General features: G+C 43.5%; 1 protein-coding gene across 11 annotated transcripts in view; it reads left to right on the top strand.

The window, feature by feature from the left end:
- The window catches only part of LPP (LIM domain containing preferred translocation partner in lipoma), a 318,754-nt gene that overhangs the window by 164,814 nt on the left and 131,512 nt on the right, over positions 1-22,428 (top strand). For all 11 annotated transcript variants that reach the window (XM_064721315.1, XM_064721322.1, XM_064721313.1 and 8 more), the window contains one exon: positions 2,498-2,620. In XM_064721315.1, the coding sequence (XP_064577385.1) occupies positions 2,498-2,620 (123 nt within the window). The remainder of the gene's footprint in view (positions 1-2,497; positions 2,621-22,428) is intronic.

Raw genomic sequence — 22,428 nt, 5'->3', positions numbered from 1 at the left:
GAGATGCTTCTGTGCTGTTTTATTTTATTTTTCTAGGTTTCCTAAGGACATTTAACTTTTACAACCTTATAACTTGTTCTGCAGCATTTGCTAGTCAGCTATTGCATAATTGTTCTGGGGAATGAGAACCTGGGAATAATATGGCCCAGAAATGCTAGGAAGCAGAAATGAAATTGGCTGATCTCATCTGCCACCATCCCTTCTCTCCAGGGTCAGGGTACCAAGCAGGTCCTGTGTGGACTCTAGTGTTATTCCTGGGTCTACCATTGGCTTGATTTATCACCTCACGTGTTGGGGCCTTGGATGCCCTTTGCATCTTCCCTCTCCTTTCCAGGCTGACTTTTGGCTGCTTAGCTTCAAAATTCTCTGGAGTGCAGCAATCACAGATTTTCTGTCTGAGAAGCCTGTGGCAGTTACAGGCCAACAACTGGAAGATGAAGAAAAACCAAACAAGAGCCATGAAGTGGAAAAGAAGTTGCGCTTCTGCAAATTTAAAAATCCAGGTGCCTGCAGTTAGCTAGGAGTAATGATCTGGGCTAATTCCTGTGAAAAATATTTCCTTTTTTTGAACAATAGTTTGGATGGAAAGGCTTTGGCTCTGTGATAAAAATAGGCAAGAAGATTCGAGTTTGTAAGTATTTTCTAACCTGACTCTCAGCCTTTAAATGGTATGTTTGTGTATAAGCCACACTGGAGCTTCCATTTTCTTATTAGTCAAGCCAAATATATTGTAATCCAGTAAGATTTAATAATCATTAGGTACTAATGGATGCCCCAGCATGTATAGGTTTGGCACATCAGAGGCTGCCTACTTTGCATAGCCTGTCTCTCTTTGACCAACTTGCCATGTATGTGTCAGATTGATGACTGGGGAGTTCTTTAAAATAGGTAATGATCGACTGCTACTAAAATGAAATTTAAATGAAAACTGTCTGGAACAGCCACTGAGCCAAGGAAAAGGCAAGCTTTTGGCTTGGAAAATTGAAGTAACTTGGTGAGAGTAAAGGCAAACAGAGCTAGATTGTCTGTGGGAAGGTGCTAGTATATTCTGAACAGTTTTTGCAGTTGAAATTAGGTGAGCTGTTAGGTAATTCTTTAGTATTTTTATTATTGACATTGTCCACCTCTGAATGAGCTCTTCTGCACTGAACTCTGTATTGCATGTCTGCAGACTCTGTCCTGTCCAGGGGATTTGCAGATAAGTAAGACATGGAAGAACAGAAGACAAATAGCTCAGGTTGAGTAAAGACTTTCAGTGTAATAGTTCACTTGACTCAAGAACTTTGGTTTCTGTGCATGCCCTGGTGGTGGCCTGGCTCACTGGGGCTAGCCCCTAGCACCTAATTTGTCCATGGCACAGATCCTCAGCTGGTTTTCTTAAATTTCCCATTCCTAGTGAGGCTGCCTAGTTCCCAAAGCACTGAAAACATGGAGGAGGATGTTTCCTAGCCTTTACCTATTTGGTGTCCTGCTGAGAGGTCCCACTGTTGGGTTGGGCTGTACTGCACAAAGATCCTTCCTAGAGGTTTTGGACTAGGTTGTTTTATCAAAAACAAAGCATGTGAATGAGTCCTCTTTAAAAATGCTTATTCTAACACAGATTGCAGTGCTGCCCTTAAACAGTGGGTTGAGGGTCACATGCTCTGTTCTGGTACTGAGTTCTGAGTTTTACTTTTTGAGGTGGGTGATGGTGGTGAAAATTCACATTTCTTCCCTTCCAAGTGAGTGTCCCTACCAGCCTGGGTACAAATGGGACTGGGCTGTTTTGAAAGCAGAAAGAAAGAAAAAATTGTTGAATTAGAGTCCTTGGCTGCATGTTGGCATTTGCTCTGGGCATGGGCTTTCCTGCAAAAAAGCCTTTCCACAAGGACCTTACTTATGTTATTTTGTGGCTGCTTCTTGCAAATCACCACCCTTCACCTTCAATCTGCTAGAAATGGATTGAACTTTTTCACTCCTCCTTGAAGGAGCTCATTTTTCAGATGAAATTTGTGAAGAGGCGTTGAATCAGACAGGTACACATACGAAGAATTGATTTAAAATAAGAATAGGTGCACGTGGCCAGTCACTGGCTGCTGTGGTTTGTAGCTCTGTTCTGTTTGTGTTTTGCTTTTGGGATCCAGGTGCTCCAAGCCTGTTCCCAGCTTTGTCCTTCCAGACAGGTATCCTTCTATAACGCATCTTCTCCATCTTATGGTGGGGGGATTGTCCTGCCTCTTCAGCTCAGCAGCAGATTGCTGAATTGCTAATCCTCCAAGTCAGTCTTACACAATGGGACCCTTGTGGCAAATGTGTGAAGAAAAGCCCCAAAGCAGCATAAATTCCTGTGAGATGGAAGCTTGCTGTTAGTTCTGGAGGGAGCTATAGGATTTCAGCATGTTTGTCCCTGCAACGCAAGAGTTATTGCTGGGCATGGGTGCAGCTCCATGAGGACAGTAAGAAAGCATGTGCCGGGCCAAGTGTTTTGAATAACTGGAACTTTTCTTTCTTCTTTAAGGTGAATCCTGGTGGCAAGACCCTTGAGGAGAGGAGGTGCAGTTTAGATGCAGAAATTGACTCTCTGACCAGCATCCTGGCCGACCTGGAGAGCAGCTCTCCATACAAACCTCGGACTCAACAGGTTAGTTGCGCATTGCATAAACACAGAGTGGGAAAGGGGCCAGCACCGACTTCTGGAGTCAATTTGCTAAGTGCTTGGTATTTGTTGTGGGAAGGCCAGCCAGTTCCTCCTGATAGCATCCAGATGTGGCTGTCAATGGGGAGAAGGGCGCAGCTGCTCTGAGGGGGCACCGGCTCAAAAGCTGCTGCACCTCTGAGCAAAGGGCCTCTGATCCCGATTGTCAGATTGCCACAGAGATTGTTAGAAAAAATACTTGCAAAAAATGGCATTTCATTTGCCTCAACTCTCAACCAACAATGACTCGTGAATTAAAACCTTCTCGGTTCACAAGGACTTTTGTGCTTTTATTTTCTTGCTTTTCTGTTCTGTTAACTTTTGTCTGTCGCGCTGCCAGAAGGATCCAGATATCCCCATCTCACGAAGTGGCTTGGATCAGAGCTCAGCTGTCAGGGTGGCTGTAGCCCAGCAAGGCAGACTGGAATTCGCACTTCTCTGCTGTGTCTAGACGAGGACTGCAGGGGTGACAGTGACTTGGCTAATTTTTGTCACTCATCTAGGTAGTGCTTGAGTGGAGCTATTTAAGTTCTGGTGAGATGTCATCTATTTATCAGAGGAAGTGGTGACACCCCAGTGGCACTTTTAAAAGGGCAATTCTTGTGATCTCATAAAATCATCCTAGATATGTTTGTGCCTTGTCTTTGCTTCCTAGTCTCATGACCGGTCTCATTTCTTACATGTGTGTGAGTCTGTAGTCTGTATACAGCTAGATGTATGCTGTATTTCTCTTAGTAAAGCCCCAAAAGTCAAAAGTATTGAAGGGATAAGTCAGTGATGGGTGCACACTCACTACCCATACAAGCCTTCTCTTTGATTTGTTTTTTTTGGTGGTTTTCATTGCTCCCTTTCTTTTAAGTAACTGAGAAGTGATACCTTTGGAGCAGAACTAAAGTTGTGATTGGATTCTCTTTAGATTTGCTCTTCTTCAAGTCTGCAAATGGAGCAAAAGCAGAGCAAAATCAGATTTGTGCTCTTTTGAAAGTGTCCCCCTGCACACAGAGGCTTTGGGTTTCCATCCTTTCTGCAGGGACCTCCCTATAAATTCAGCTTTAATTTTAGTGGCATGTGCACAGTTAATTGCATAAACTTACAGACTTGTCCTTGAAAAGAAGTCTAATTTGGGTTAGTCAGTCAAAAAGATCAACAATGTAAACCAGATACAATTCAGCCCTTTTTCTGGTTGGTTTCTGTTGTTGTGATAAATGACATGAGTTCTGCTGAGACAATGTAGTGAATAACCCATGTTCAGTTTGTTTGCACGGGCCAAACACACACCAGTGCACACTGTTACTGGGGAATGCTTTACTCAAAATACTGCTAGAGTTGGGTGAAAGAGATCTGTGCTCCCCATTTTGCTCAGCAATGCCCACAGTCACCTCTCATATCTTTGTGGGGACATGTAACTTATGTACCCATTTCATGGAGCATCTACAGTTTGCTGACAGGGCTGCTGACTGTTTCCCAATGCTTCTTCCTTTGGGATCTGGGGTTCTGTGAATAGGTTGGTTTTTTTCACTTTTATTTTATGCCTTTACCATTAAAAGAAAAAAATTTAAAAATCAGTGTCCAGTAACAGTGTCCAAATGCAAACTTCTGCAGCTGTATTTGACTTTGGAGGATTTGAAGTAATAGCCTAAGTTTGGGATTTGATCTGACTTCCTAAGTTCATCGCCCTCCAAGATGATGTACTCATTCCCCTTCATGCAGATGCTTGTTCCCATGGCTTTCTGCCACACCTTGGGTGAGGGCTCTGCAGACTTGTCACCTGCTCCCAGGTGTGCTACACACTGTGTGGCCTGGTGGGCAAAAGAAGCTGAACTCCATCTCTGGGATCAAATCCCAACTTGATTTGTTCAGTCTATCTGACTTCCCAGCATCTCCTGGTTAACGTAATGATGTCCTGTGAAAAGTACTGCTACAGCAGCTTCTAACTAGAGCTGTTAGAGAAAGAAAATGCCAGAGTTGGATGTATCATCTGCTGTAATTAAAGAGTACTCAGACAAGTCCTTGAAAGGTGGAACTAGAACGTAAAGCTTTGATATTTTCCTTTGTTTGATCTGTACTAAGTATTAAAACTGGTGAGTCATTTGATGGTCTTATAGTAGGATAATAGATTAGGCTGCAAATTGTAAGGTACTTACTCAGAACATCAGCACATTTATTGGATTACACCTTAGCTGACCTTCCCAAATTTATCAGGGTAATGGCTGCAGATAGGGAAAAAAGAGCTACGACTTGTTTTCAGAGAAGACGTTTTCAGTTGTGCTTCCGTGGTTAAAGCATTATAATAATTTTATAGGAGTACCTTGCCCTTGGGGATAGTCTTGTTCTTGAATAAGAGAAATTTTATTGTTACATTTCTTTTTCATATTATCTTCAGGACAGTTTTAAAGCAATGTAAGATAAATCATAACAGAGTCCTCTCTCACTGGAGCAGGAGTGATAGCAGGGTAATGACAAGCAGTTTATTTAACATACACTTCCCATTGGCATGAATTCACACAAAGGGAAGCTCTTTTGATCCTTGGTAAGGGTTTAAGATTGCAAAGGCACATACTGCACCAGGGGTGCCCCTGACACAGAGGGATGTAATGTTTCTCAGAAAGGATGGGCCAACATCAACCCCAGACGCTGTCCCTCAGCCCTTGCTGTTGAGGACATGGGTGAGTGTGAATCTCTGCACCGTCCCTGCATTGCTTACCTGGGTGTTGCTCTGGTGGCATTTTTTGTGTGCTGGGCGGGTGACAAGGACACTGCCATGAGCTGAAAGTGACCACCGTTAACAGAAGAAGGGAGAGAGTTTGGCCACCTGTGGTCAGCAGTGCCCTCCTGGTACCTCATGGTCCTGCCTAACTCTAGGCAGCTGGGTAGGACAAAAAAGGTGATCTGGGCTGAGTCCATGTCTTGCAAAGCAAAAGTCTCTCTGAATCATAGAAGCAGTCAGAAATGATTAAATGCAAGTTTTTTCCTTTCAAAATTGCACATACCTAAAAACACAGGAAATTACAAGAATAAATCATCATCTTTAGCCTTAACAGAGCAGCATCTAAGGATGTTTTCTGTCATGTGAGGTGTTGTAGGAGAGATTGTATTTAAAGAATTCACCTAGAACTGAAATTTTAGAAAGGATCTGTATGACCTTCACCAGAATGACCAGTTCTAGCCCTCTGGTACAGTAAATTGAAATGGACAAGATGACCAAGATTATCTCAAAATTGCCATGACTGAAGTGGAATATGAGGTTTAACTTGCCTCGGGTGTTGCTGGAAGAACTGCAGATGCACTATGAAAAAAATCTAATTAATTTTTTCCTCTAGTCTGGTGCAGTTTGGAAGTACTAGTGTGATGAGTAAAGTACAGAGCTCCTCTTATGTAGCTGCAGTGTGCTTCTGTGTATATATCACACCTTCTAAATTGCAGTAACTCATTGGAAAGTTCACAGGCAGAGAACCCACTGTACCTTTCATTAGTAAAAGGAGGCATTAGTAAAAGACAAGATACGAGGTGCATAATTTTCATGGATGGGAGTAGGGGCAAGTCATAAATTGTGTGAACCCCCTAAGTAGAGGCCTAGTGAATGCTGTGTTTATCTGACTCCTCTATTAAAGGGTATTTCCCCTATTTTTTACCTGTTCTGCTTAAATCCTTGCATAAGAGATCAGTGCAGAAAGACCTTAACAAAAAAAAACAAAAACACTCCAAACCAAACATGCCAAATTTCAGCCCATAAAACAAATGTTTGCATTTTCTAAAAAACAAGAAAACTTTGTGACTCTGGAAAAAGGGCTTCCAGCAGAGACTGTGAAAATGAAATACTGGAAATAGCAGCACACGTAAGCTCAGGATTCTTTGTCCCTGCTGTGAATTATGTATTGAATGATGATTGCTTTGTCTGGAATTGGACACCTACCTTCCAAAACTCTTGAGTTTTCTCCTGAATTTCCAACAGAATGTCTGTTTGGCAAAATAGCACTTTGTGGGAGGTGTACCAGGTAATAAGATGTACCTGGTCTGATGCTGTTTAACGTTTTGCTAAAAGCAGATGCTCTGTGGCCAATATTTATGAAGTACTTAAATAGCAAAAAAATTTGTTTGACCATGCACCATGGCCAAGATGAAATCTGGTTGTGTACAAGCTCTTGGGGGCAGCTTGATCCAGAGGGAACTGGGCTGGCACTCTGGAGACCTGTTTCATTCTCAGCAACTACTGCTGTGCTAAATGACCGTGAATGTAGTGTTTCCCTCTCCTTCCTCTCAAAATCTCTTCTGTCCTTGTAGCTTGGCAGCCTCTTCAATGTGATTTGCCTCTTACACCCCATGTGCATGGCATGTAGCAATGTGGAACCTTGGTCTGGGTTGAAGGCCTTTGGGTGATGTGGTTGTGCAAACAGGTGGGGAACATGAAGGCAGAGTTAGGCAAGATTTCTAAGGATTCATGGCTGTGTCCCTGCCTCTGTATCATTGCCCCCAGTACTAGACACCTGACACTATCCAACATTTTAAGCCAAAGTGAGCACTGTTTTGAAGGGAAAGAGGCTCATTCTCAATGTGAGCCACAGAACAATAAAAATGTAAAGAAAATTAAGTTTAAAAAATCAGCAATACATTTTCATTATGGGAAATAATGTCTTGTAATGACTGGAATTTAGAAGGGATTTAAATGTTTGACAGTGCTGATGGTTATCCTGTCACTTCTTTTGATAACCATTTGGGGATAGTAAAAGCAGAGAAAAGGCAATGGATGTATTTTCTTGCAGAGTGGTGGGACAGGATTGAACAGTTTCAGCTCTACAAGACAAACCAAAGCAAAATGTTGAAGTGTTGCAGAAGACTCCTAGGAAGTCTCTTCCCTGTGAATTTCTAATTGTAGTGCCCCACTTATAGCTGTGTCAGGAATGCACAGCTGAGAGTTCAGGTGTTTTATCTTGGTTTATGCAGCACTGTGTCTCCAGTCATGATTAAAGCTTCCAATCCAGCAAGGGGAAGTACATTCCCCAAGCTTTGAGAAAGATCTTTATGATTGCTTTTGGTTTGGGCTGTGAGGCTCTGTGAAAAACAGATCACTGAATTTGAGCTCCAAACAGTCTGTGCAAACGTGCTGGTCCAGGCTCAGAGTTGGTTTTGTTGTTCCTGGTACTTGCCTGAGCCTGGCTGATTGGGTTGGTGTGTACCAAAAGGATTTTAGAAGGGCAGTCCACAGGGTTAGTTACAGAACTCCAGTTACTGTCGGGAATGTATTTATTTCTTTTAAGAAAGAAAATTTAGGTGTACAAACAGATTGAGATTGATTTGGTGGGTTCAGAATGAATTCCTCCCTCCTGTAGCATTTATGTGACAGAGAGTTTTATGGTTCCTCAGTTATGGGACTCGGGGGAATATGGCTTTTACACATGTTCAGTTTGGGCTGAAATGCATGGCTTAACTTCTGCCATCTTCACATATGAAATTTGAGGTAAATAAAAGTTTCCTGGCCTCATTCTGCTGGTCTGAGCACATCTAACTGCTGGGCATCTGCACAGCTTTGCCAGAGTCTTCAGTGTCCAGCAGCACAGCATGGTAGCCAGGCAGTGCTTTCCCAATGGCAAAGGGTTCTTTGTATTGGTTTTTGTGAAGTCTGTGCATTTTGGGCTTTGTAGGTGTTTGAATCTCTTTGTTGTAGGGCGAAGGGGCTCATTGGAGGTAGGCTCATCTGCTGAAACTGAGAAGCATCTGCTGTCCATCCTGAAGGGTTGATTACCTTTTAGTAGGACCATCCTAGCTACTCCAAAGCTTTTGTGCCACACACTTTTTCCTGAAGGCTGTGAGTGCTGCTATTTTGCTCACTTGGATGACAGTGGGTCACAGCAGTGTCCCCAAGCTGGTGTTGGGCTGGTGAGCTCCAGCCCTTGTAGCAGCATCAGATGGGCTGTGCAGACTCACTGCAGGGTGCTGACTGTGGCTGTTCTCAGTGGGCTGTGACACTTTTGCCGTAGTCATGGACATCAGGAATTGCATGGGCTGTTCTGTAGATGGGGTCACCTCTGAGAGCTGTGCTCCTGCTTCTGGCTGCAGCACGCTGGCTTTGTGCTGTCTGCAAAATCCAGGTGGATTACTGAAAGTAGGAAAGGAAGTGTCCCATCTGGAGCAATTTCTGTAGGTTCCTCCCTGCACTCCAAGTGCAAAGCCTCTACATCCAGAAACGCTTCCTGCTGTGGTTCCCCTCTGCAAGGGCAGGGTGGCATTCCCACCCCACATGGGTGATGTTTGAGGGGGTCCCTGGGTAGGAGCTTTCTGGGAGGACCGCTGTGGGTGTGCTGGCTGTGAGCAGCACATCTGTCCTGCCATCCCTGACATGTCTGCAGGCAGGAGCGTGCACAGGACGGGGGTGCTCAGCCATGAACGTGTGAGTTAGGAGGCATAGCCAAGAGATGATTTAATGTGTGTTTGGATTTGGTCTTTCTCTGTAAGAAGGAAACCTTCCTGCAGTCATCAGCTCCAGCCAGAGCGTGCAGTAACTGATGCTGCTCTGATTAGCAGATGCCTGAATCGGTTGCATCTGCTGGTATGTATTAAACCTTAATCCTTTTGATAAGAGCATGTCCGTGAAGATTTTTAAAGAAAGTTTTCTGAGATCCGGGATTATCAGCCTGTCACAGATGAACAGGATAAGAGTGACCTTTGCAGGGTATTATTTCTTCCTCTTGTACTACCATCAGAGTGAAAATAAATCAGCACTACTCCTGCTGTTTCTTTTTCTGATAAATTACCAAGTTCACAGAAATATCAGTGAAGGTTTCTTTTTCATTTTCCCCCTTCTCTTTTTCTGCATCCATTTTGGTTTTCTGCCTACGTGTTTGGCTAAAGCTTTAGATGACAACTAGTGTTGGATGTATTGGACTTTAAAATCTGTGCAGGCATCTCAAATTTGTATATGGATAAAGATAAACATTTACTTTGGGAACAGTGATAAAAAGCAAATAGTACTGCATAATTTGGTCTTTTTCTCATTCTGCATTTGTGATTGTTTTGAGATCAGAGTTCTTATTCTCTACAGCTTTTCAAGGCCTTCTACCTATTGTTGTGTTTTGTTTTCTATCTTTTTCCCCACAATGGGACCAAGCTGCTGTAAGCCATCATCTCAGGAAGCCTGTCATCATTTCCCCATCCTTGCATTTTGGCACTTGCTGTAGTTTGGCACTCTCCTCAAAGGGCTGCGGCGCGCTTCATGAGCTGTCCGTGTGTCCAGCCAGCAAAGAGCAGCAGCCTCTGGGGCAGGAACCTGTGTTTTGTTGGGATGCAGCCTCTGCTCGTGTTCTTGCATGGGTCGATGCAATCCGAGTGCTTCAGCGGCATCGGATTCACCACCATGGCAGCAGTCCTGTGAGATGGGGAAGGACACTGGCTGTCTCATGGGCAGGGAGGAAGCCAGGCACTGGGAGATCAGATGACTTGATTTGTCTCTGAGTCACCAGAGAAGCTGAGGCCGCACCGTGGGCACCCTGTCATGGCTTTATCTTCATCTCATACCCCATTGGAATGGATGGGCAGAGTGTGTGGGAGAACACCCCCTGTCAGAAAGATTTAAAGAGGTCTTGGCTGTGGGGTTGATCTCCCCACGTGTGGCAACCACTCTTCTGCCCAGTGCCTGTCAAGGAAATAACTGGAGCATTTTGAAATGAAGGCACAGTTGATTAATTATTCCTACTCAGCACCTATTGGTATCCAGCAGTTGGCTGCTCCCCACATATGATTTGATTTCTGTGGCCACTTTTAAGTGGGTTTGTGGAAGGGGTATCTGTGTGAAGAACTCTGTGGCTGGGCATCCCTGAGCTCCCTGTCCTAGGGAGCTGCAGGGTGTGCAGTGGGGCCACCCTGACTGTCCTTGCTTGGCCCATGGGGTGGCCCCACTGCACACGTGTGCGGCGAGCGCCAAGCCTGCTGCGTGTCCTGCAGGCAACTTGAACTTTTGCTCTTCCAGACTGTGCTGTAACCAGGATCTCTGACCTGGAACATGGATTGTTTGGCTGACACACACAGACAAATGCCAAGGCTAATACTAGGGGGAGAAGGGAAGTGGAGGGGCAGTCAGGAGAGGTAACAGATGAGAACAGGAAGGGTCAGAGTCCGCTCAAGATGCAAGACACAAGTCCATAGGAAATCAGGCTTCCTTTGCTCTGCTCTCTATGATTTCTGGTTCTTTTGTGTTGTGTTTTTCTCTTCTGTGCACAGGAGGAACCAGCTGCGTTTCCCTCCCTGCTAGGGAAAGGAAATAGTTCAGCGCCAAGGGAACAGCACAGCAACTTGCAGAAACACCTGCATGGCAATACATCACTTGGGACTCTGCTCCCACTGTGGGCTCTGCTGGGCGTATTCCCCAGGCCATTTCCACCAAAATGGGAGTGACAGTGTGGTTCATGCATCACACTCACAGCAAGGAGGGCATTGCCTTGGTGTTCCTTCAGATTGCTTGGAGTCTATCCAGACACCATTGCAGGGCAGGTATAGATCCTGTTGATGGGAGTTGCTGTAGAATTGTTGTCTTTAGAAGAGGAGGAGAGCTGCCTTCTGCAGTGGTAGTTTCTAAATACAGTTTGAAAGGTGAAGGCCTAAACACACTGGGAAGCCCTGGCATTTAAAGCATGGTCTTTGTGAGTTTGTCCTTGTTACTTATTGCCGCATGTTTGTGTGAGTGCTTGCAACTTTCCATGTGTTCTTCCTTGTTGTGCCCTGGGGTGGGAGAAGTTTGGTTCTTTTGTTCTGCAGATGGAGAGCTGAGGCACAGAGAGACCTTGCAGCTCATTGTAAAACAGGGCTTTGGACAGATATCAGTGACATTCTGGGATAGTGCTGTCACTCACTGTTGTCCATCCTGTTCCTCATGGTCTGTTTTCCGAGACTCTGCCCTGCTAGAAGGTAGGACCTCTCCCTGGAGCCCTTGCTGGCCATTCCAAAGGCAGATTAGGTGTATTCACAGCCTCATTTCAGGTAGGGTCACCTGTAAGGACCTAGAGCTCCACAGAAAAATAAGACTTGGCCCTGCAGTTTCTTCATCAGAGTCTCCTACCAGTGTGTAAATAAACCTGATGCATTTGTAGCCTGAATATATCTCAGGATTGTTCCAAGATGTTCTAGTTCAAAACTGAGTTCATTAAAATAAGAGGCAGAGGCATCTGTGAATGGTTTGAGAAGCAGTGTCTATATTTTCTCTTATTGATTGCGTTTGGCCTTCCTGTCTGGAACCTTTTTAGAGATGGCTGTGATGCTGAAATGCATTGTCTCTTTCTGTATATTAAAGCTGCTAAAAAAAAACCCCAACCCACATCTAGCCTGTATCTGAAAGCCATGAATTGATAGATCCTTGCTCTAGCTCTTCAAGTAACTGTGAATTACTCCAGGCTGTTACAGTTTCATTGCAGGGAAGTTCTTTCCTTGACTCAGACTTCTTTGCATCACAGTAAAATGCAATTAGGTGACGTACTTATTGTGGCTTGGAAGCACTTAGAATTCTCTCAGCCTTATGTTGTCAACTTTTGCTCAATAGCAGACTTGTGGACTGTGTCACTGTGCCTGTGTTAGCATATATTATCACCATATGGTGTTTCAGTAGTGAATAGGAAACTTCTATGAGTATGTAAAAGAGGATGAAATGAAAAAAATATTACAGTAAGATAAAACTAACATACTGCTGAAAGTGAGCACTCTATCTAGCTGCTGTTTCTATGGGAAATCAAGCATGTGTTGGTCCAATGGGTATTACTGTCTTCCCCCACAGATTTAAAAAGGAAAACTAAACAAAAAAAAGGACCTGGCCAGAAAAAGGAGATTTTGAAGCAGTTATAAATACTTCTGCCAATGTTTGCAGTCTGATACTGATTCCTCCCTGCCCAAACCAAATATTTTGAGACTTACAATGAATTCTTCTCTTGGAAGGAAGTAGTTTCATGTGCATGAGTACAGTAAGAGCAAGGGCAGGTTGTGCAGTTCTCATGGCATTGTGTGCCTCACAGGCAGGACTGTTGCAATCATCTCACCTGATTTCTAGCATAAGGCAGGTCAGAGACTTTGCTGTCTTGCCGTAAGTAGCACGGTATTTCTCTCTGGTTTGACAAGAGGCTGAGTGCCTTACCCGCTCTGGAGTGATTTGTCAGGTGTTGATGAGAACCCAGTCCTGTCCCAGGCAGCTCAGAACCATGAAGAATTGCCATCTTGTATATCAGCAATCATTCCAGTCATCCTGGAGTCTCAGGCAATTTGATACTGTCTTCCCAAACCATTAACTTGTGATCCAAGAAGAATTCAAGAAAGATTGGAGGCACAGTTCTCTTTCCATCCAGAAGAAAGCCAGGATGCACGTGCAGCTTCATGCTGTGATTGTCAAGAGGGGAGGAGAAGATGCTGGGGTTGATTACTGTGCTGGTTTGCAAAAAGATCAGCTGTGCATTACATGGAATATCTGTGTGACTAAGGTCCTTTTCCAGTCCTAAAAAGTGGTAGAAAAACAGTTGTTCAGCTGAATTTTTTTGAGCACTGTATAGTTCAGCAAAGAGATAATGCAGATATTGTTTTGAATTATATTTAATCTTTTTCTGGAAAGATTTTGACTGGAATCCACATCAGCAGCTCATGTCCAAAGTGCAAGAAAAGGGATCTGACTGTGGGAAAGGGTTACCATAAAGATCACAATGTTTTATGAGGCCCCAGTGACAGCTGCTACCGTGCTCCAGACAGAACTCTGTGCTTCCTGAGAAAAGCTGTGGAGATACCACACAGAGGATGAATTGTTAAGTGGCTCTTTTGGGTAAATGTAGATCACTGTTAGGTTTTGGAGATATCTGGAAGAGTCAGAGCCAACACCCCAAAGCAGGACTGTTTAATACTGGAAATCATCAGACTTTTTGGCGAGACTTGCCTTTGACAAGACTTGGCTTTGACTTTGTTGAGTAATGTGGTCATTTCTAACTAATGGCAATAAAACTTTAGGGAACACCTGCTGTTTGGATGTTGAACATATGTGTGCGTGCTCATGTAAAATCACAAATGCAGGCAGGTCTCGAAAATACAATTTGTATTTGGCATCTTTCCTACAAATCGTTTTTCAGAACACCTTAAAGCCTTCCTGTAAATAAAATCATTTCAGAATTGAGCTCATTAATGGAGAGAAGGAGATGTGGTAAGGCACAAAGGCAAAGAAGGAAAAAAGTGGCTTTTGTTTTGTTTTGTGGGCTTTTTAAAGGCAAAGCATCCATTTGATGAACTCAATCATTTGTTGAATGTACTCAGTGATTTCTCAGGAGGACATATGGACAATCTCAGGAGACTGCCTGCATGATTGGAGCTGCATGGAGCCAAAAACAAAATGATGGGCTGATCGCTTAAAAAGTATAAATGGAGGGAACATCTGAGGATCTCTGGCAGTTTTCCTTATGAGGCAGTGCTGGATTATCCCCTATAATCAGTGCTTTCGCTAGCCCAGTTTCCAATAAATTAAATGTAAATATCTCATTGCTTTCTTTGGGTGATTATTCCAGACTGAAATGTATACAGCTGCTAAGAGCTATTTGACTTCAGCATTTCCTTTTTTAATTTAATCTCCTTGTTCTGAGTGACACTTCATATATGTGTCCATGCATATGTCCTCGTACCATATGGACACATTCCACGTTTACACATACGGAGTGTGAGGAGGTTGAAATTCCCCAGTACAGACAGAGCTGTAATAAAAGGACTGACAGACTGGGTCTGTAATATGCCTGACCTAACAATTAAGCAAACTTATTACCATGTCAGCTTGCCAGATGGATCATCTACTCATGATGTAACGTGTGTTGCTTCTTGAATATATTGGAGTGCAGTTTCCTATTTTATGTTTGTTGAGCTGAGAAAGGAAGAGGGAAGAGACAGTTCTATTTGAACTAAACCCACTCGTTTCAAGTGTGTTTAATGATAGCAATATGTGACAGATAAAATAAAATCCTAGGCCCTGGTCCATGTTTATTTTAATTTCAAGCAATGGGGAGAGATGGAAGAGATAAAATTACAGGCTAAAAATGTCTCTTGATGTAAAATAGCAGCTTGAGTCCTGAAGGGGCTTTCCTTGCTGCACCCTGCAGGGTTCTCAGATACATTTGTCAGAGTTTTGCTAGGTAGGAGTTTGGGACTTTGGCTATAAGAAAAGTCAGGTTGGACTGGTTGGCATCAGCTTTATAATTGTTTCCTTTTAAGTTAAGATAAACTACACTGAAAGAGTGAGGAGGAAAGCAGTGCTTAGTCTGAAGCATCTATCACTAACCTGGACTTTCTTTTAACCAAGTCCCACCCTGAGGTGAGGAGGAGGTAAGTTGTTCTCAGTCCTGTCTTGTGTCCCTGAGACTGCCAGACCTCAGCCTGCTGTTGTGTAACCTTGGCTGAGCCATCTTCTGCCTCTGACCTGCTCTTCTGTTAAATAGGGAAAACCCCCATTTCTCTGCCCACCTGCTCAGTGTGCAGTGTTTGGGTGCAGTGAGGATGTGTAAGTGATGTTCTCTTTGTGACCTTTAGTATTTGTATCTGAACCACTGGGGTTTTATTCTCTCCACTCTCCTGTCACAGCAGCATGGGTGAATTGGGATCAAGTGTCCTTTTCTGAGTCTTAGGTGGAGCACAGCCTTGCACCTTTGCAGCTGTTTCACCTTTCTGTGTGGCTGAGTTGGCAGAGTCAACAACACCAAGGAGCTGTTCTCCATTTTTAAGCTGTTCTCTGCTTGAACAGCTTAAGAACTCCCTATCCATCCAAACCAGGTCCCGCATTTGGCTCGTACACCTCTGAGGAGCTGCAAGCCAACGACTCAATGAAACATGAGGGTCATCCTCTTGGTCTGCAAAGATACTTGAACTGGCTTTGCAAGTGGAATGTTGTGCCCAACAGCTGGGAACTTTTCCTGCACACAAATGCAGAATAGTAGAAGGGAGATAGTAGACATTAGTGCTCAGAGCTGTCACCTCCTTTGGAGATGCATTGTGTGGGGATGTAGCAGTGCATCCAGCACTGGTTGCATCATGCTTTTGACTCCATTAATTGCGCTTGTATGCAGAAGACACTGCAATTTCACTGTTGGAAGCCTGTCCTCCAGGGAATTTTTAGTATCTTATTTACCTGTTGAGTTTTCTTGAGGGTCTCAAATGCTGTCTGTTGTGAAGACTCAACTTCGTCTCTGGCTTGGCTCATTTGATGAAAGCATTTTGGTGTCCTGGACTCAGATAAATGCTCTTTTTGTAGGATTTGTTGTCTGAGCTTGGAGGGAAGTTGACTCTGGAGTGTATTCACTCAAATATATTTGGTCCTGACTAATGTCATTATAGTGTTGGTTAGCTGCTGGTGTTTTCTTAAAAGTCTGGTGTGTAGAAAAATAACCTATCTGCATGAGAAACTGGAATTTAAACCTTTGCTTATCTTTTTCTCATATGTCAAGGTATATAGGGCTGAAATTAAGAACCTGACCTTGCCCACCCTGTGTCAGATGAGTGGTCACTCCAGCTCAGTGTTCTTCCCCATAAACACCAGAGAAAGTGGTGCAAATTCATATCTACACTGCCCCAGAATATTTCCATTTATCTAAGAATTTGCTGTTCACAGAGAACTGGCTTGATTTAAATTATGTCTTCCTTAGTATTCAGTCAGGGATTTTTCTTCCATCAGCTCATCCAATTGCTTTATGAGCTCATGTAAATCTCTGGAATTTAAAACATCCCATAGCAAAGAAGTTCAGTGGAGGTGGGGCAGACCCACCTTATTCTTGATATTTTTGCTTTGCCTCCTACAAGGGTGGTTTCCTGTTGCTTCTTTCTAGCGCTGGAAGTGACAGAACAATCATTCCTCCTGTTTGTACCAGTCTGAGTCTTAGTTCTCTCTTTTCAAGGCTCAAGAGATACTTTGTTATTTCAGAGGAATGTGAAAAATGTAGGTGCAGTGTTCATTTGTTTCTGATCAGGTATTGCTATCTAACCGCAAACTGTAAGCTTATATGCAAAAAAAAAAAAAAAAAAAAAAGAAAAAGTGGAAGTGGCTATTGGACCTGTGTTATGTTATTTTTACTTATTAGAGGTAAAGTCTGTGATTTGGCTGTGGGGCTTTCAAAATAACTTCCATAGTGCCCTGCTTTTTTCTGGTTTGTTTTGGTGGTTTTATTTTTGTTTTGTTTTGTTTTGTTTTTTTTCTCCCAGTCATTGCAGGATAAAACAATTTGACTGGATTTTGACCTCTTTGCCAAACTTTTTGCGTGATAGTTTCCAAAGACAGTATCCATAGGCACTTTGCTTGCAAATACAAAGTGAGAGGAGAGATACAGGATGACTGATCTGGGAGAGGTCTGATGCAACTATAGTACTTTGGAACAAGATGGGGTCTGTTGTTCTCCCTTTCCTCACAGATCTCTGACACATCCCTTTATTTTCAGTAAGATTTTTAATTTTTCTAGCATTAAGTTTTCCATCTGTAAAACAGAGGTGGTAATAATAACATATCCCACCTGGCTGTCTGACTTCAGAAAGGATTTTCTAATCTCCAGCTGAAAATTCTTCTGCAAGCACAAAAATATTACAGTTTTGCCAGTTGGTGTAAAAAATTGTTTCTTGCTGTGAAAAATCAGTATGTCAAACACTTTTATTTTCTGTAAGGGAATTCAGCATCAAACTCTTCCAAATGTGTTAGGTAATGTTTTGCATTATAGATTATATGCTGTTAATTTAATTTCAGTTTCTATACAGAGAAGAAATTGTTGAGTGTACTTTAGTGATTTATACTATGATTTGATCAGTGTGTTAGTAGTCTGGCAGATCTTGACTTCCAGAAACATCTAAGAGTTCAATACATTAGAGATGAATAAGCTATGTACATGAACATGTGTGCTTTTATTGCTAAAGCTAAATTAAAGCTTAAGCCCTTTTGGGTTGAATTAGCCAGCACTTCTCCAGCTCTTTTTCTGTCTTTCAAAACTCTTCTGTGCAACCAGTATGATTCTAATGTGCTCTGCATTATTTTTGTGCTTTCACATGAAGACCTGGAGAGACAGTGAAAGCTCTGTATAGAGTGTATTGTACAGTGAGGGAGGGAGCCCAACAAAGCTAATTATACAGACACTCCCACTCTATTACCCTTTAGAGAAATTGAGCCTAACATTCTGCTCCGAAGCTTGTTAAACTATTCTTTTTGGGTGCAAGGAGCTTATTGAGGGAATGAAATAGCTACACTGTGTAATCAGAATGGGAATTGGAGCAGATCATTATATTTACTCATTTGATTAGCCATAAAATAGCTACTGAAGTCCCCATTTTAAATCTGCTTAGCAATTGTGCAGCAGGGCAAACTGGGTCTTTTAATTAGAAAAGAAAAGAGATTGCAGTATTTTTTTAATAAGTAATAAATATATAAACACACACATTGTGATCCTGTTTATGTAAATAACCTCTTCCCTGTGGGTGTTCTTGCCTCCTAATTGTTCAGGGTCTGTCTGCTTCCAGCTGCAAAGAAAAAGGGAATTACACATCTACACCAGAAAGCACAATATCTGGGACTTAAAACCCAGCTAGAGATTTAGATTACCCATTAGGGTTAAACTGGTATAGGAGGCATAGGTAACCCCAGAAGAAGGTGGCATGGAAAAGCAGAAGGTCATTGATTAGTGAAGGGATTCTAGGTCAGGTTGTGCTGAAGTCTGTCTGGAGCAGTTTAGGTAGAGTCAGTCCTGCTGTAAGGGAGAGGACTGGACTGAACCGACTTCTGAGATCCCATTCAAGCTGTAAGATTTATTTAAGAGAGGTCATTCTGGATCATCAGGGGTTGCCTTGAGTGGGTCCCATTCCCAGGGAAGCTGGGGGGCTCAGGCAGGGGCAGAGCAGAGCCCCCCCAGACATGTGAGCCAGCCGGTCTGAGCAGCCTCGCAGGCACTGCCTGCCTTTGTGCACAGCCACAGCCAGGGATGCCCTGCTGTCTCTCTAAGAAAATTCAGTGCCCAGCCATGGCCATAAAGGCTTGGCAAGGAGCCATTACTGAAGGTTTCATTTTCTGGCTCCCTTTGCTATCTGAGGAACTTGCAAATCAGAGAAAATGTTCCAAAGGCAGTGATCTCTGTAACCACTGGTTTCTCTGTTCAGGATGGTCACTGGCTTAATATTTCTGAAGTATCAAATATAATTGTAGGGTATTTTTGAGCTATGGAAGTATTTCAGCTTTTTAAAATTTATTTAATTTGGTTTTAAGATAACCAAAGCTTGGTTACAGAGAGCAGACTTGTTTTTGAAATGCATTGGACTATGTGGAGAGCTGACCACTGGTAAGCATGTGTTATGGTGCTGTAGTTCTGTGGGTCGCTGAAAAGTCATGTTCTTAATGACAATAACAAAATCATTCTTTTGATGTTGCCTGTGGGTGACAAGATCTTTAGGCAGCAGGAAGGGGTACAGTAGAGCATTACTATTACAATTTTAAGGGATGAAATAAGTACTTGGCCTAGTGACTAATTTTTTGTAGACATATTCTCCAGCATTTCCTTTTGTGTAATTTATTTAAATTAATAGTCCATGGGTTCGAACCCACTTGCAGATGCCCAGAAATCTTACTGTGTTGAGAAATCATGTCCAGAGTGGCTCGGAGCCCAGGTGTGCTGTAGGCACGTAAAAGACCACACCTCAGGGGAAAGAAATGCCAGCAGTGGCTGTTCTGCATGTGCCAAGAGAGTTACTCTGGCGTTGCTCCACAGCACTAAATTGTATAAGCAGGACATTGAGCAGGCCAAAAAAAAAAAAAAAGCCACCATTATTAGGCCCAAAATACCATTAGCTGGAACTTACTGGCCAAAAGAACAAGCATCTAACTATAAAGAGGTTAGAAGTGTACTGTAAATTTTAGCAAATGCCTGATTTTCTTTTAATCTGGCTGGGACACCTGCAGTGAGCTGGGTCTGTTCTGCATTGCCCTGCATCACTGCAACCACCTCAGTGCCCACCTGACTGACAGGAGAATCATAGGTAAAGGGAAATTGCATGGCTGAATTTTCACTTGATTGTGGTAGAAGAGCTTTCTCTGAAGTTCTGCACACCTGCAGCTGCCATTGAAATTAATGTAACATTTGATGTTGGTGCTAATTCTTCTCCTTTTCTTTCCATCGACCAGCCTGCTCATATCCCTTCTGTGCCACAGGGGTGGAGAGAGCCGTAGTCTAAGTCTCACCAGCACAGTGTATGCAGAAAAACTGGCCAAGTGAGGATCCTGGAGGAACATTTTAATGCTACCTCTCCTTTTGGATACACGCCTTTCCCAAGCGAGCGGCTGCTCTGCGCCCCGGGAAGCGGGGTTTGTGTTTAGAGCACGTCTGTGAATTGCCGTTGTTGACTGGATCAAGCTGTCACTGTGTCACTTAAATGTTACAATCTCTCAAGCTGTCATGATGACTTTTAAATCGAAGCAAAGGTGATGGCTTCCTTCTCACATCAACAGCCGCGCCATTTCCAGAGCTGTGCGTTCTGGCGTTCCACCGCCTGCCTTCTGCTTGGAGGATTTTTATCCCCCCAGCCTCTTTCCTGGGGTTGTTTGTGTCTCACCTGCCTGCCTGGTGAGTAGGGGCACAGTTAGATCAGGACACCCAGCTCCATGCTTTCAGTAAGCTGGGTGTTTCCAGCCAAGAACGTAACTTTCCATACTAATTTGGTGCTATTTGCATAGGATTCTCTCTCTCTTCTAGGGAAGAGTGTACTCCTGTAATCTGATCTAAAAGGACTCCTAAAGGAATTATTTAGCTATTTCTCTGGAAGTATGTAATAAATTTCCCTGGAGGACTGGTGTTCTTCTGCATAGTGGAGGAGTGAGAAAGTATTTAGTGAGATTTCCCAAGAGATGAGCCTGAATGTGTCTTTTCTGTAGACATATCTGCTGTTATTGCTCATTGAAAGGACATGCTGCAGTTTACAGAAGCAGCTTTGACTTTGCTGGTGTTCTGCCAATTCAGAAAGGGCTTTCTCTTCTGAAAAGCTGATCTCACTTATGCTTGAGTCCAAACACTTGGGTAGCTCCACTCAGTGAAGAAGTGTGTGGTTGGGCTGCTGAGCTGGTCTCATATAGGTGGAAAGAGCTGCCCTCAGGAATGAGCACACACAGAATGCTTTTAATCTGTGAAATGAAGGCAAGGGCATAGCTCTTTCTGTACATGTCCAGTAGTATATGTTGGGAAGTCTCTCTGGATTTTTTCCAAAGACTGTGTCAACTGCATTTTGGCATTTCCAAAACAGCAAGTCTGATGCATGTGTTCGTGTGATAGGCAATGGGAATACATCGCACTTCTGATAAATCCAACAAAAGTTGTTGGTTTCATGCTAATCCCTTAAGATGCTGCCTTGACTGAAGCAGTACATCAGCAGGAGCCTGATGGACCTGAGGTTATGGTGTGCACTCCTGATCCAGTTGGAGCAATTGGTGCTTTCAGGTGAAGCATTTTAGCTGAGAATGTGATGACTTGCAGTAAGGGCAGGTGGAATACTGAGCTGCTGTAGATGCTGGGCAGTTAGATACTGGTGGTTTTGCTCACAGTTGCTGAGATTTTGGGTAGGAGGAAAAGAAAATCATATCTTGAATGCTATGAGAAATTTGGTCTTTGGCATCTGAGTAGGAAAATATTTGGCATTCAGCATCCACAGGGAACTTGGTGCTCAATCAGGCAAAGAGCTAGAGGAGCTAAAGAGTACGACCTTCTGTCCATTTTAAGGCATGGTCACTGCCTTTTAGCCCACTGAGGCTAGCATTTTCCAAGGAATGTTCTTTCCCAGGCTAAGCTGGGAGGTGAGTAGGCTGCTGGTTTTGCAGAGCTGGGTGAATGCAGGAAGCCCCAGAGCCCCATTTTAACCGTCCTGCAAAGGACCACGTCACTTCTGCTTCTGGACTGACAGCATTGCAGTTGAATTTCTCCCTAGCCTTTGGAATGCCCAGTCTCAGGTCACCTCCAGTTTTGGCAGAGCAGGAGATGGTGTGGAAATGCTCCCCCCTGGCAGGGACAGGCAGTGACTGGATTCACCATTGCAGTCAGCTCTTGGTCCAAGCACTCCATTGATATAATTAATGCTGCATAGGGGGGAGCAGCCACTTCTCTGAAGCCCTCTGCAGGAGCTTTGGAATCTGCCCGTGCTCTGTTTCTGTCTGTGTGTCCCTCTGCCATTCAGGGTTGGAGGAATGACTAAGTAGTGCTGACGACATCAGTTGTTGGCCTGTATTAATTATTTCCGCGGGTTCTATTTACTTGCGTGTTCCCTATGGGAATGTTGTGCATACAGATCACAGCAGCACTTAATTTTATTGCAGTGAGCGGCTGAGGCTGGGGAAGGGGAGGGGTGAGAGGAGAGAAGGGGTCGTGTATGCGTCAGCCCTGTCAGGCTTTTCCTTCTGTTTCATTTGTGCTGAGGTTTTTATTATCATTAAGCCGATTGTATCTGTGGCACAAAGGGCTGAGTTACCTCGGTAACCACACTAGCTGGGATGGTAATCCATTTATAGCATCACTGCTCAGGTCTGATTAAATTAGCATGCTGATGACGTAAATGCTTGGCTGGGTGATGCTGATGAGGCTGCTCCTAATAGGAACTCTCGCCCTTACATTTATTCTCATTTATTTCATGAGACCCCTGCAGGAAATGTACAGAAATAAGGCTACAGATGATTGACTCTTGTTTTCAGAACAACTTGTGCTGCTAGCAACAGACAGCACTTGATCTGAATGCAGACGGCAGCCTGCACATTTCGCCTTGTTTCTTCC

This window comes from Zonotrichia leucophrys, chromosome 9, assembly GCF_028769735.1.
Source record: "Zonotrichia leucophrys gambelii isolate GWCS_2022_RI chromosome 9, RI_Zleu_2.0, whole genome shotgun sequence".
Lineage (NCBI taxonomy): Eukaryota > Metazoa > Chordata > Aves > Passeriformes > Passerellidae > Zonotrichia > Zonotrichia leucophrys.
Note: the sequence above shows the minus strand (reverse complement) of the source record. Positions and strands in the feature narration are given on the sequence as shown.